This window comes from Leucoraja erinacea, chromosome 30 (assembly GCF_028641065.1).
Source record: "Leucoraja erinacea ecotype New England chromosome 30, Leri_hhj_1, whole genome shotgun sequence".
In the NCBI taxonomy this organism is placed as follows: Eukaryota; Metazoa; Chordata; class Chondrichthyes; order Rajiformes; family Rajidae; genus Leucoraja; species Leucoraja erinaceus.
In genome coordinates, this window is record NC_073406.1 from 11,689,953 (window position 1) to 11,703,432 (window position 13,480).

Sequence of the window (13,480 nt, forward strand, 5' to 3'; positions counted from 1 at the left end):
CCAGTGCCACTGGGAATTTTGTCAAAGAGCTTGTGGTTTTGAAATCCACTAATTAACTGGGTGAATTGAAGGAGGGAATGCAGTATTCCTGGGTTCCTGGGATGTCAGGACTGTCTTATGAAGAAAGACTGGATAGACTTGGTTTATACTCTCTAGAATTTAGAAGATTGAGAGGGGATCTTATAGAAACTTACAAAATTCTTAAGGGGTTGGACAGGCTAGATGCAGGAAGATTGTTCCCGATGTTGGGGAAGTCCAGGACAAGGGGTCACAGCTTAAGGATAAGGGGGAAATCCTTTAAAACCGAGATGATGAGAAGAACTTTTTTCACACAGAGAGTGGTGAATCTCTGGAACTCTCTGCCACAGAGGGTAGTTGAGGCCAGTTCATTGGCTATATTTAAGAGGGAGTTAGATGTGACCGTTGTGGCTAAGGGGATCAGGGGGTATGGAGAGAAGGCAGGTACGGGATACTGAGTTGGATGATCAGCCATGATCATATTGAATGGCGGTGCAGGCTCGAAGGGCCGAATGGCCTACTCCTGCACCTAATTTCTATGTTTCATGTTTCTAGTATCAAACTGCTCTCCTTCAGTGAAGGAACCTGACGCTTCAATTGCTGCTGAGGCCAAATGTGTTGGGGATCAACATTTGTTGGTGGCCAGTTTCCAGCTGAAAGGGACTGATCAATTTGCTACATGGTCTCATGCTTATCTGAGCTGTGAGCTGCCTTGACGTTGGGCAACTTAGCGGCACAGCCATTGTAACTGGTGCCTCACAGATCCAAGGACGGTTAGTTCAGAGCACAAACATGGGCTCAAATTAGTCATAGGGCCATACAGCACGGAAACGGGTCTTTGCAATAAGAACCTTTGTTAGCCTCTCTTCACCCAGCACAAAGGATGTTCACTCTTGGGACATTTCGCAGTTTCCATCTTCTCTGGACATTACTGAGCAGGAACTCTGTCTTTGAGCAGCAGGGATGTCCTTCATTCAGCCTCTCATTTGGATCTCACTCATTCTACCAAAACTGGCATCCCTCCTCAGCAATATTTAACAAGCATAGCACAGAAACATAGTATCACTCGTATACAGAAGAGTGAAAGGCTTGGATGTGGAGAGGATGTTTCCACTAGTGGGAGTCTAGGACTAGAGATCATAGCCTCAGAATCAAAGGACGTTCTTTTAGGAAGGAGGTGACTCAGATGGGGATAAATGTCTTTAGTCAGGGGGTGGTGAATCTGTGGAACTCTTTGCCACAGAAGGTTGTGGAGCCCGTCAGTGGGTATTTTTAAGACATAGATAGATAGATTCTTGATTAGTACAAGTGTCAAAGGTTATGGAGAGAATGGGGATAGGAGGGAGAGATAGATCCACCATGATTGAATGGCGTAGACTTGATGGGCCAAATGGCCTAATCCTACTATTCCTTATGACATTATGATGGCAGCAAGGCTTGGTTATCCATTGGACATGTAGGGCAGTAAAGGACTAGTGGAACAGCTGAGAATGTATATGAAGTGAATACAAGTCCAGGACTAGGCTACTTGTGGTCCAACACAGTGACTTTGGCAATTAATCTGGTGCCCCAGGCAATTTAACTCCATTATTTCAACTTTTTCAAAAGGTGGTGGACATTCATACCCAACGGTATGAACATTGACCTCTAATTTCTGGTAGTCCTTGCTTTCTCTCTCCTTCCCCTCCCCCTTCCCAGCTCTCCCACATAGCCTACTGTCTCCGCCTCTTCTTTTCTTTTTCCCGCCTCCACCCGACATCAGTCTGTAGAAGGGTCTCGACCCGAAACGTTGCCTACTCCTTTTCTCCATAGATGCTGCCTCACCCGCTGAGTTTCTCCAGCAATTTTTGTCTGCTTTCTGCATCTGCAGTTCCTTCTTAAACAGGTGGTGGAACAGATCATTTGCATTGGATTGGGGAGCTTTCAGGGTTAAAACTCAAATCAAAGTCAAATATTGCATGTTTTTATGATGGTGCTCTGTGGAGCCAGATATTGAAACCCTGGGAAGAGAGCAGTCTCAGATGTCTGGTCCTGTTATCACTCAAAATATTCCTGCTACAACCAGTGCCAAAAAACAACGGGAAGGAGGCCAAAAGCGCATTCGCAGTGTACACAAGGATAGATGTGAAGAGTCTTAGCGGGAAATATAATCGCAGAATGCCAATTATATCATAGCCATGGTATTCGATATGCATTTTTCCAGGAGAAGAAACATGATAACAATCAATTGTTTAAGAAGGAACTGCAGATGCTGGAAAATCGAAGGTACACAAACATGCTGGAGAAACTCAGCGGGTGCAGCAGCATTTATGGAGCGAAGGAAAAAGGCAACGTTTCGGGCCGAAACCCTTCTTCAGACATGCGGAGTCACTTTGCATCATTGGAGAAATTCCACGATGTGCTCGCCAGCATGAGTGTTGTTAGTGCATTGCCCAGGGACGTAGCCCATCGTTGGCGACTTTGCCTTTGTTGGGAAACTCTGCGCAAGAATTTCACTAAGCTCCATCACTTGCCTCTTGTTCTAGTCCCTCTCACCCAATGATCTTGCCCTCGGACTCTTGAGTCACCACTGGCCCCACTCCACAGCCTTGAAACTACCTGCATCCCAGCTGCCAGGTCAATGGTCTGAACTCAACCCATTCCGTCTCCTCATGCTCTGTTGTTTTGAAAGCATCCTATTTCACATTTCTTCCACTGTTTTGTGGTTTTGAAAAAGATGCGGGCAGTGGAAAGGGTAAAATGGAGAACACTAAGACGGAGCCCAATGTTTAGTGATGCTAAATATTGGAGCGTTATTCAGGATTGATTAAGCATTTTAAATGCAACCACTTTTGGATGGATACTTTGAACAGGGCTCCGTGGCACAGCGGTAGAGTTGCTGCCTAATAGCGCCAGAGATCCGGGTTCAATCCTGACTATGGATGCTATCTGTACGGAGTTTGTCTGTCAACGCCATGACCACGTGGGTTTTCTGATCCCCTGTTGGTCATAATGCACTTATATTTGTAAAAAATCAACAAGACACAACAGAAGGTCTTGAATTCAAATCCCATAACAACAAGTCCCATAAAACCATTTGACCTTTAACTATAGAAGCAAAGAGATAACACCATGATGACATTGACTCTCAGACAATGGATTAAAGTGAGACCATTTAAATCCTTAGGTAGATATACTATAGATGTTGCTAGGGGAACAACTCAAATAAGTGTATAGGAAGGAAAGGCAGATGTTGGTTTAAACCTAAGATAGACACAAAAAGCTGGAGTAACTCAGCGGGACAGGCAGCGTCTCCGAAGAGAAGGATTGGGTGACGTTTCGGGTCGTGACCCTTCTTCAGACTAGTTAGGAATAAGGGAAATGAGAGATATAGACGATGATGGAGAGAGATAAAGAACAATGAGTGAAAGATATGCAAAAAGGTATTGATGATAAAGGAAACATTGTTAGCTGTTTGTTGGGTGAAAATGGGAAGCTGGTGTGACTTGGGTGGGGGAGGGATAGAGAGAGAGGGAATGCCGGGGTTACTTGAAGTTAGTGAAATCAATATTCATACCACTGGTCTGGAAGCTGCCCAAGGGAAATATGAGATGTTGTTCCTCCAATGTACGTTTAGCCTCACTCTGACAATGGAGGAGACCTAGGACAGAAAGGTCTGTGTGGGAATGGGAATGGGAATTAAAGTGTTTAGCAACCGGGAGATCAAGTAGGTTCAGGCAGGCTGAGCGACGGTGTTCAGCGAAACGATCGCCCAGTCTACGTTTGGTCTCGCCGATGTATGAGGTGCAAGGGTGATTTGCCAGAGCCCTGCTCAATGTACATTCTTCAACCCATCATGGTGCTGTTTTTGGGATCCAATGTCTGCAAATTGGTCAGAGGTTTTGCCGTTAAAACCATTTACACGTTTACACTTCCAAGACTGAGTTATTGCTTGGCCATGAAATGTTTTTAGATCTGAGGCTGTGCATTGAGCAAAAGCAATTTCCTTCTCTCAAGCAGACAAGGCTGTGGCGTATTTTTAGTTTTAGTTTTTTTTTGTTTTAGAGATACAGCATGGGAATAGGCCCACCGAGTCCACACTGACCAGCAATCCCCGCATATTAACACTATCTTACACACACTAGGGACAATTTACACATACACCAAGCCAATTAACCTACATGCATGTATGTCTTTGAAGTGTGGGAGGAGTCTGAAGATCGTGGAGAAAACCCACGCAGGCTCGGGGAGAACATACAAACTCCATACAGACAGCACCCGTAGTCGAGATCGAACCCGGGTCCCCAGCGCAACAAGCGCTATAAAGGGCCTGTCCCACTTGGGCGTCATTTGCACGTCATTTACGCGACATCATTTAAGCGTCACGACGCACGTGTCGTGACGTGCACGTGATGCGCGAATGCCGTGCATTACGCTCGCATGGCACGTGGTGGCGTAGGCAGTGATGTGCGGTTGCGCGCGGTGCCCCAGGATTTTGGGATTCATAAAATCTTCGCTCGCCTGTGAGCTGAGGAAACATGACGTGTTGGTAGGTGTCACTTTCTCAGACTCTTTTATTTTATCTCCCAGGCCTTGCTCCGTATTTAAGTGATGTGGACAACAGGCCATTCACCTCGATACTCTACGGAAATGGACCTGGCTATGCCTTGGAAAATGGAGAGAGGGCAAATGTTTCAACGAGTGAAATCAGTAAGTTTTGGAATGGTCTTGTCTGGGCAATGAGATAAACTTCTTGTAATTGGGAGTTCTGTCATGTAGCATGCTTTTACCCGATATCCCTCTGTGAGATGTTAACTGGATGCACGGTGGCGCAGGGTAGAGTTGCTACCCTAAAGCGCCAGAGACCCAGGTTCGATCCTGACTACGGGTGCTTGTCTGCACGGAGTTTGTATGTTTTTATCGTGACCTGCATGGTGCTCAGGTTTCCACCCACACTCCAAAGATGTGCAGGTTTGTAGGCTAAGTGGCTTTGTATAATTGTAATATTGCCCCTAGTGTATGCAGGATAGTGTTAATGTGTGGGGATCGCTGGTCGGTGCAGACACGGTGGGTCAAAGGGCATGTTTCCATGCTGTATCTCTAAACTAAACTAGACAAAACTAAAGTAAAAGATATATCAAATTCCTAGATCTGGAATTGCATTTGTCTTCTGAGTTATTTACAATATTCAAATTAGATAGACTAGCATACTTTACAGTCAATTGCAGATAACTAACCCAATTATGCAATGAGATGCGGATAAATAATTATATGATAATTTTAGAGGCTACGGGAGAAGAGCAATCATAATATGATCTCGAGAAACTCAGCGGGTGCAGCAGCATCTATGGAGCGAAGGAAATAGGCAACGTTTCGGGCCGAAACCCTTCTTCAGACGAAGAAGGGTTTCGGCCCGAAACGTTGCCTATTTCCTTCGCTCCATAGATGCTGCTGCACCCGCTGAGTTTCTCCGGCTTTTTTGTGTAACCTTCGATTCTCCAGCATCTGCAGTTCCCTCTTAAACACATAATATGATCTAATTTGTCAGAACAATAAAACAGCAGAACAGCATCTTAAAATTAAATGCAGCAAACTACGTTGGAAAATGGGGGCGAGTTGGTAAAGATAGACGTGGGAAAATCGTTTAAAAAGCATGAAATCGATAAACATTAACTGGGAAGCTGAGAAACATGAGACTGTGTGTGCAGTGACATGACAGATGGCACCGTGGTGTGGTGGATGTTGAAGGGGTTGTCTAAGGTTAGGACAGGATCTAGATCAACTGGGAACATGGGCAAAGGAATGGCAGATAGAATTTACCTCAGGCAAGCATGAGGTGATACCTATAGGGAAGTAAAACCAGGCAGGATTAAGAGAGTAAATGACAGGGACCTGGGGCAAGTTGTATGACAGAGACACTTAGGAGTACAACTGCATAGTTTCCTGAAAGGGGCAACATAGTTAGACAACCGCACGAAGAATACACATGGTAGACATGATTTATCAAACAGACCATTGAGTAATAGAAGATAGACATAAAATGTTGGAGTAACTCTGCGGGACAGGCAGCATCTCTGGAGAGAAGGAATGGGTGACATTTCAGGTCGAGACCCTTCTTCAGACTTCTCTCCATTCCTTCTCTCCAGAGATGCTGCCTGTCCTGCAGAGTTACTCCAACATTTTGCGTCTATCTCCGTTTTAAACCAGCATCAGCAGTTCTTTCCTGCACATTGAGTACTAGAATTAGGATGGCACATCCCAGCTGTACAAAGCGCTGGTGTGACTGCACCTTGAATGTTGTGTGCAGTTCTGATCGCCATGTTAGAGAAAGCAAGGAAAGGATGCGATTAAGCTAGAGAGGTGCAGAGAAGCTTTAGAAGGATGTTGCTTGGACTAGAGAGCGTGCGTTATAGGCTGGGCCTGTGTTAGCTGGGACTGGTTCCTCTGGAGCAAAGAAGGCTGAAATCACTCTGTACACTAACACTACCCTACACACGAGGGACGATTTACAAACTTTTCCGAAACCAATGAACCTACAAAACTGTACGTCTTTAAAGTGTGGGAGGAAATCGGAACACCCGGGGAAAACTCATGCGGTTGCGGGCTGAACGTACAAACTCCAAACAGACAGCGCCCATAGTCAGGATCAACCCCGGGCCTCTGGCGCTGTAAAGCAGCAACTGCTGAGCCACCGTGCCACCCCTAATCTTGCCGTTGAATCTGGTCCACAAGACTACATCACATCCAGCAGGCGGTGCATGTTTACCAACCCAGGAGGAGGTTTATTCTAACAGTTTGTTTTGTTGTTTTTTTTATACCTCCTCTTCACTCCCTCTGTCTCCCTACTACCCAAATCCCTCCGCTTTCCCCTCTCTGCCCTCTGCTCATTCTTCCTCCTTGTTCCCCTTTCATTGACACCCTTGTTCCATCACCCTTTTTGTTGTCTGCTTCTCTTTCTCTCTCCTTCCCTGTCTAATCCTGTTGTTCTCTTCTTCCTTTCGACTTTCATCCCTTGCACTCCGTGCCTTCTCATCTTCCTTTCTCCCTCTCTCCCCTCCCCCCCGCTGCTTTCCCCATTCTTCCCCTTTGCACCCCCTCTGTTGCTCAACCCACCTTCTCCACCTTCCCTCCTCCCTCCTTCCCTCCCTCCCTCTCTCTTTCCCTCTATCCTCTCTCCCTCCCCCTCTCTCCCCTTTCCTCCCTCCTTCCCCCTCCCTCCCTCCCTCCCTCCCTTCCTCCCTCCCCCCCTCCCTCCCTCCCTCCCTCCCCCCCCCTCCCTCCGCTGCCACTTGACAGATGAGAACCATTACCAGGCGCAGTCGGCCGTACCATTGAGGCACGAAACACACGGAGGGGAAGACGTGGCCATATTTGCGAAGGGCCCGATGGCCCACCTCTTCCACAGCGTACACGAGCAGAACTACATCCCGCACGTGATGGCTTACGCGGCCTGCATTGGCCAGAACCGGGACCACTGCACTAACCTCAACACCTTGCCCTGCGACAATGGCGCCTGGGCTGCCCAGGGCACCAGTGCAATCTTGTTAGCCCTGCTGGCACTACTGGCCTGTGTCTAGCTCAACATCTACCTGGGACTTGCTCCAGGACGGACTGTCCTATTAGTCAGGAATCCACCCCCCTCTTTTCAGTACATTGGCTATGGCCTGTGAAACATTGTGGTCAGAGGAACGAGTCACGGGAAGGAGCTGGGTGTATCTAGATGAAGCTAGCCACAGTCTCTCTGATCACAGCACACCATAAGCTCAAAATGGCCAATTCCCTCCCTGCCTACCATCCTCACTTCCCTCGCCTACCTCCTAGATCCTCCCACAGAGCCTCAAATTGAGACCTGCAATTTAAAGGCATGAACCTTAAACAAAAACCACTAGCTAACTACGTAGCAAAATGAATTTTGATAGCTAAATTCCAAGTGCAGCCACTCTTGCAGTGACTGGCTCCCCCTGCTTCCTGGTCTGCCGGAGACCTAATTCCGAGCTCCTGGGTATCCCCAGTGGATGATATCCGTGCCTGGTGCATTGAACCAGCCGGACCCTACGCTCACACCCTCTGTCACAAAACAAGATTCTCCTCACGCTCACCCGCCCCCCCATTGGATTGGAACCATCGACTGAATGAGAGCCAAGCACCAGCTCACCCTGACGAGATTCTCACAGCGATGAAAACATCCCTGTCTCTTTGCACTGGTGCTGGACAATCTCTCCATCCCCCCCCCCCCCCCCCCCCCCCCCCCCCCCCCCCCCCCCCCCCCCCCCCCCCCCCTTCTTGAAGATGCCATTGAGTCAATCACTGCGTTCCTCTCCAGCTTTCTATGAAGTGTTTCTTCATAGTTAGTAAAGCAGCAAATAAATGGGTGAATGAGGGGGAGAGTGCGTGGTGGGTGACCTCATATCTGGCATGGAGAAGCTATCCTCAGTGCAAGCCTGTTAATGGGGATACGCATGACTGGACTGTTGGTTAACCTCTCAGCATGGAGGAACCATCCCCAAAGGAAGCTGAGATGTTTGTCAGATTACAATGGCTCTACCAAATGGATAAGTGGCAACCCTGGCGGACTTGCCTCTCATGCACCCCTCCCCCCCTAACCCCAAAGGCAATGGTATTTGCTAAATTTAATGCGATCCATAGATCTCGCCAGCTTCCGAGAACTCTTGAGATAATAGTGTTTTGTCTCGTATTGGTTTCAGACAACCAGAACGATGCCAGCGTTTGGATCTTCCAGCATTAGACTGTGCAAAACCCCAGGAACATTGTCTTTTGCATCAAGACTTTGAGCATTAATCTTGCAGAAGACCCATTTTAATGTTTTTCTACCTTTTTAAATAGTCATATGAAGCATCTCTGCGCCAAAATAAAAGAAAATCTGCGAATATTGGAAGCCTGAAACCATAGCATAAACTGCTGTGAATTCTCAGTAGGTCGGGCAGCATTTATGGGTAGAGAAACAGTTAACATTTCAGGTCCAACACCCTTCATCAGAAAGTTATTTTAACCAATCTTTGACCTGAAGAGTTAACTCTGTTTCTCTCTCTATAGATACTGCCTGACCTGCTGAGTGTTTTTTTTGCACATTCTGCTTTTTAAATCTCTGTTCCAAAAGTTGGATTAATGTCAAAATAACAATTTACAACAGTCTGCGTGCGCTTTTATTTCTTTACTCCAATTTTCATTTGTAGAAATGTGATCAAAAGGAACTGCAGATGCAGGTTTATACAAAAGGTGGAGACAAAATGCTGGAGTAACTCTGCAGGTCAGGCAGCATCTCTGGGGAAAATGGAGAAGTAACGTTTCGGGTCAGGTCTGAGGAAGGGTCCAGCCTGATGTGCTGAGTTACTGCAGCATTTTGTATCTATCTTTTATTTGTAAAAAGTTCTGTGTTTCCAGTGGGAGCTGACTCCAGATCTCTATGGGTGATCACAGTTGTTGGAAGAGGCCACTTTCGTATTGCAATTGCTCATATCTCCTTCCCTTTTAGTCGGGAGGGTGTGGGGAGTTTAGTCACTGAGATTGTGTTCAACATGCTGCCACTGTGTTATCAATGCTCATGACTCCCTGAGGAAACCCGAACACACCTTTGGAACAGAGGTTTTTTGTCGTGTTTCCTGAATCTGAAAGCTCGACTTTGGAATTCACTTCAAATTCTCTTTCAACTTATCCATTAGGGAATGAGATTAAGCAGAAATCGCAGATTTGAAACATTTAGAGATGTGGATACGCATAAAGTTATTTGTTATCTATTAAGACATCATTGAGGTATAACACCACAACACTTTAATGGTTGGATATAAAGCCTTCTGTAAATCAAACTCAAAACATATTTGAAACCGTGTTCCTTTGTGTTAACAATATTACATCTGTAGTTACAGAAAGCTTTTATAAAATAAAATGTTTTCACTGTTTTATCAAATGCTCTACCGTGCTTCAATTTCTTCCGTTCATTTTGTTTAATCATTGAATTCACAGCTTTCTTTCAGTCTTACGTAAAGCCAGATGTCATCCATGATGTTAAATGATCCAAGAGGCAATAGGTGCCTCAGTGTCATAAAGAGCTCATCATGATCTTTGAAACAACGTTTAGTTTAGTTTAGAGATATAGCATGGAATCAGGCCCTTTGACCCACTGGCTCCACACCAACCAGCGACCCCCGCACACTAACACAATCCTACAAACACTATGGACAATTTACAATTTTACCAAACCAATTAAGCCATACAAAACCTGGGCGCCTTTGGAGCGTGGGAGGAAACGGGAGCACCCGGAGAAATCCCACGCAGGTCACGGGGAGAACATACAAACTCTGTATAGATAGCATCTGTAGTCAGGATTGAACCCGGGTCTCTGGTGCCGTAAGGCAACAACTCTACTGCTGTGCCATCATGCCACCTATGTCTTGGAATGTGGCATTACCATTGAATTACGGTTGACCCGTGAACCATTTAACTCGTTCAAAACCAATCCTATATCTGGGAATTGAAAGTTCAATCAATTAAATAGTCCAGAAAAGCCAAGTGATGGTAGAACTGCAGGAACGTTGTACAATAAAACATATGATTAGCTGAAATATCTCAGTAAATTGTGCCATCTTTTCCTGGTCTGGTCCATACTTAACTCCAGACACACGGAACATTGGTTGACTGAGGTGTCTTTATAAGCCAGTCAACTTGAAGGTAAATTAGGGGTAGGAATGACTGCCGGTCTTGTCAGCAGTGTATCCTGTGAATGGAATAAAAATCGGCAGCTGATAAAAGCCGAGGCCAGTGCGCTGGTGAGAGATAAGCTGTTTTTAATTAAAGGAGTTACACGAAGCAGCATTTCTTCTTTAAAATGCACCACAGGAGTTTGTTGCAGGCAGATGGGCCGAGAGTTCACGCTGTCTGTGGGTGAGAGGTCAGATTGCATGGTTACAAGCCTGGCTCAGAGAGCAGAGGGTCATCACTCATTTTATGAACAGTTCTCAGGATAGGAGCACTGGTAACCCAGGGAGGATCTGTAGCAGTTTGATGACTGCGAGGGTCGGTGCAGAGGACCCTCCGGGGATATAGATAGAGTTTAGCTGCAGCGTACCTGTTAGCTATTAACAGAGAAGGGTAGATAGACACGAAAAGCTGGAGTAATTCAGTGGGACAGGCTGCATCTCTGGAGAGAAGGAATGGGTGACGTTTCGGGTCGAGACCCTCCAGAGTAGGGCTCTGGACAGAGGATTGTTATTTTGCATGAATTCACAGCACTGGAAGAGGCTTCATGACCCACCAGGTCCACCTCCGCCACTGTGGCACTTCACCTACTACATCCACATGCCCAATACAATTCCCTCTTCTTCACATCATCCCCCCCCCAACCACTCTGCAAGCTGGCAAGCTTCACATTCCTGCTATTCTCAGGATAAAGGCATTTCCTCTGCACTCGCGTTTGAACTTATTACTCATGGTCTTATTTTTTACATGCCTTGACTTAGGGGGGTCCCACAGGCTGCTGCTTGTACTTAGGTTTCCTCAACGTTAACCCACAGCCCACACTGCAGCAAAAAACTTTCCAATGGATTGTGGAGTGAAGTAATGATCTTGGCCCAGCATCAGGCCCAATGGGAGTTCTCAGGGGCATCTCAATTAAAGCAGTGACATGGTACCTATTTAAGAAGCTTTGAGAACACCTTATTGTAACTAACTAGAAGTGCCACACAATTTGGTCCCCCAGGAGAAGATAAAACAAATAAAGTAACACACCTGCAGGTTGGTTATTGCAAACTAGATACAGAAACATAGAAAATTGGTGCAGGAGTAGGCCATTCGGTCCTTTGAGCCTGCACCGCCATTCAATATGATCATGGCTGATCATCTAACTCAGTATCCCGTACCTGCCTTCTCTCCATACCCCCTGATCCCCTTAGCCACAAAGGCCACATCTAACTCCCTCTTAAATATAGCCAATGAACTGGCCTCAACTATCTTCTGTGGCAGAGAATTCCACAGATTCGCCGCTCTCTGTGTGAAAAATGTTTTTCTCATCTCGGTCCTAAAATACTTCCCCCTTATCCTTAAACTGTGACCCCTTGTTCTGGACTTCCCCAACATCGGGAACAATCTTCCTGCATCTAGCCTGTCCAACCCCTTAAGAATTTTGTAAGTTTCTATAAGATATTAACAAGAACAATGGATTACAGACATTAAACTGAGGCATATACATGCATTTCCATATTTCCTTATGCCACAGAAGGAGCCCATTCAGCCCATTGAGTCTCTGTTGGCTCAGTGCAATCCCAATCACATCCAGTACTTCCCCCTACAATCTGTGCCTCGTGAAAGCAGCCAACATTATTAAGGACAATTATTGATGTAGATAGGGTAGCAACGATGATTTTTGGTACATTGTCCTTCATCCTTTGGATATTGAGTATCGAAGTTGGGACATTATGTTACAGTTGTACAAGATGTTGGTGAGGCCACATTTGGAGTATTGTGTTCAGTTGTGGGCACCCTGCTATAGGCAGGATGTCATTAAGCTGGAAAGAGTGCAGAGGGGATTTACAAGGATGTTATCTCGACTCAAGGGGTACAGGGAGAGAATGGGCAAGCTTGGACTTTATTCCTTGGAGCGCAGGAGGCTGAGGCCAGGATCTTACAGAGGCGCATAATCATGTGGGGTTTTGATAGGGTGAATGCACATAACCTTTTACCCAGGGTAGGGGAATGAAGAATCAGCAGACATAGATTTAAGGTGAGAGGGGAAAGATTTAATTAGGAACCTGAAGAGTAACCCTTTCACTCAGTGGGTGAGTGAAGCTGTTGAGGCAGGCACAATAACATTTACAAGTCACTTGGGCAGGTACATGTATAGGGACGGCTGAGAATGTGTTCTGAAGGGCCTGTTTCCATGCTGTATGACTCTCGATGATCACCCACAGCGCAGTCATTCTTCTCCCTTCTCCCGCGAGGCAGACGATACAAAAGCTTGAATGCACAAACCATTAGAATCAAGAACACCTTCTTCCTTGCTATTATTAAACTTTTATACCTCTCATATTAAGTGATAGGAGCAGAATTAAGCCATTGGGCCTATCAAGTCTGCCATTCAATCATGGCTGATCTCTTCCTCCTAGTCCCATTTTCCTGCCTTCTCCCCATAACCCTTGACACCCATTCTAATCAAGAATTTGTCTATCTCTGCCTTAAAAATATCCACTGACATGACCTCCACAGCCCTTTGTGGCAAATAATACCACAGATTAACTGCTCTCTGAGTAAAGAAGTTCCTCCTCACCTCCTTTCTAAAAGAACACCCTTTAATTCTGAGGCTATGACCTCTGGTCCAAGACTATTGCACCAGGGGAAACATCCTTTCCATATCCACTCTATCTATGCCTTTCATTATTCTGTAAGTTTCAATGAGGTCCCTCCTAAACCTTCTAAACTCCAGCGAGTACTGTCAAGCACTCACCATATTTCTGGAATCATTTATGGAATAATT

General features: G+C 46.0%; 1 protein-coding gene across 3 annotated transcripts in view; it reads left to right on the top strand.

Annotated features, from left to right (window-relative positions):
* The window catches only part of alpl (alkaline phosphatase, biomineralization associated), a 61,175-nt gene extending 51,253 nt beyond the window's left edge, over nt 1-9,922 (top strand). For all 3 annotated transcript variants that reach the window (XM_055659436.1, XM_055659438.1, XM_055659437.1), the window contains 2 exons: nt 4,588-4,707; nt 7,294-9,922. In XM_055659436.1, coding sequence (XP_055515411.1) covers nt 4,588-4,707; nt 7,294-7,574 — 401 coding nt within the window. In that variant the 3' untranslated portion in view covers nt 7,575-9,922. The remainder of the gene's footprint in view (nt 1-4,587; nt 4,708-7,293) is intronic.
* Nucleotides 9,923-13,480: the final 3,558 nt, after the last annotated feature.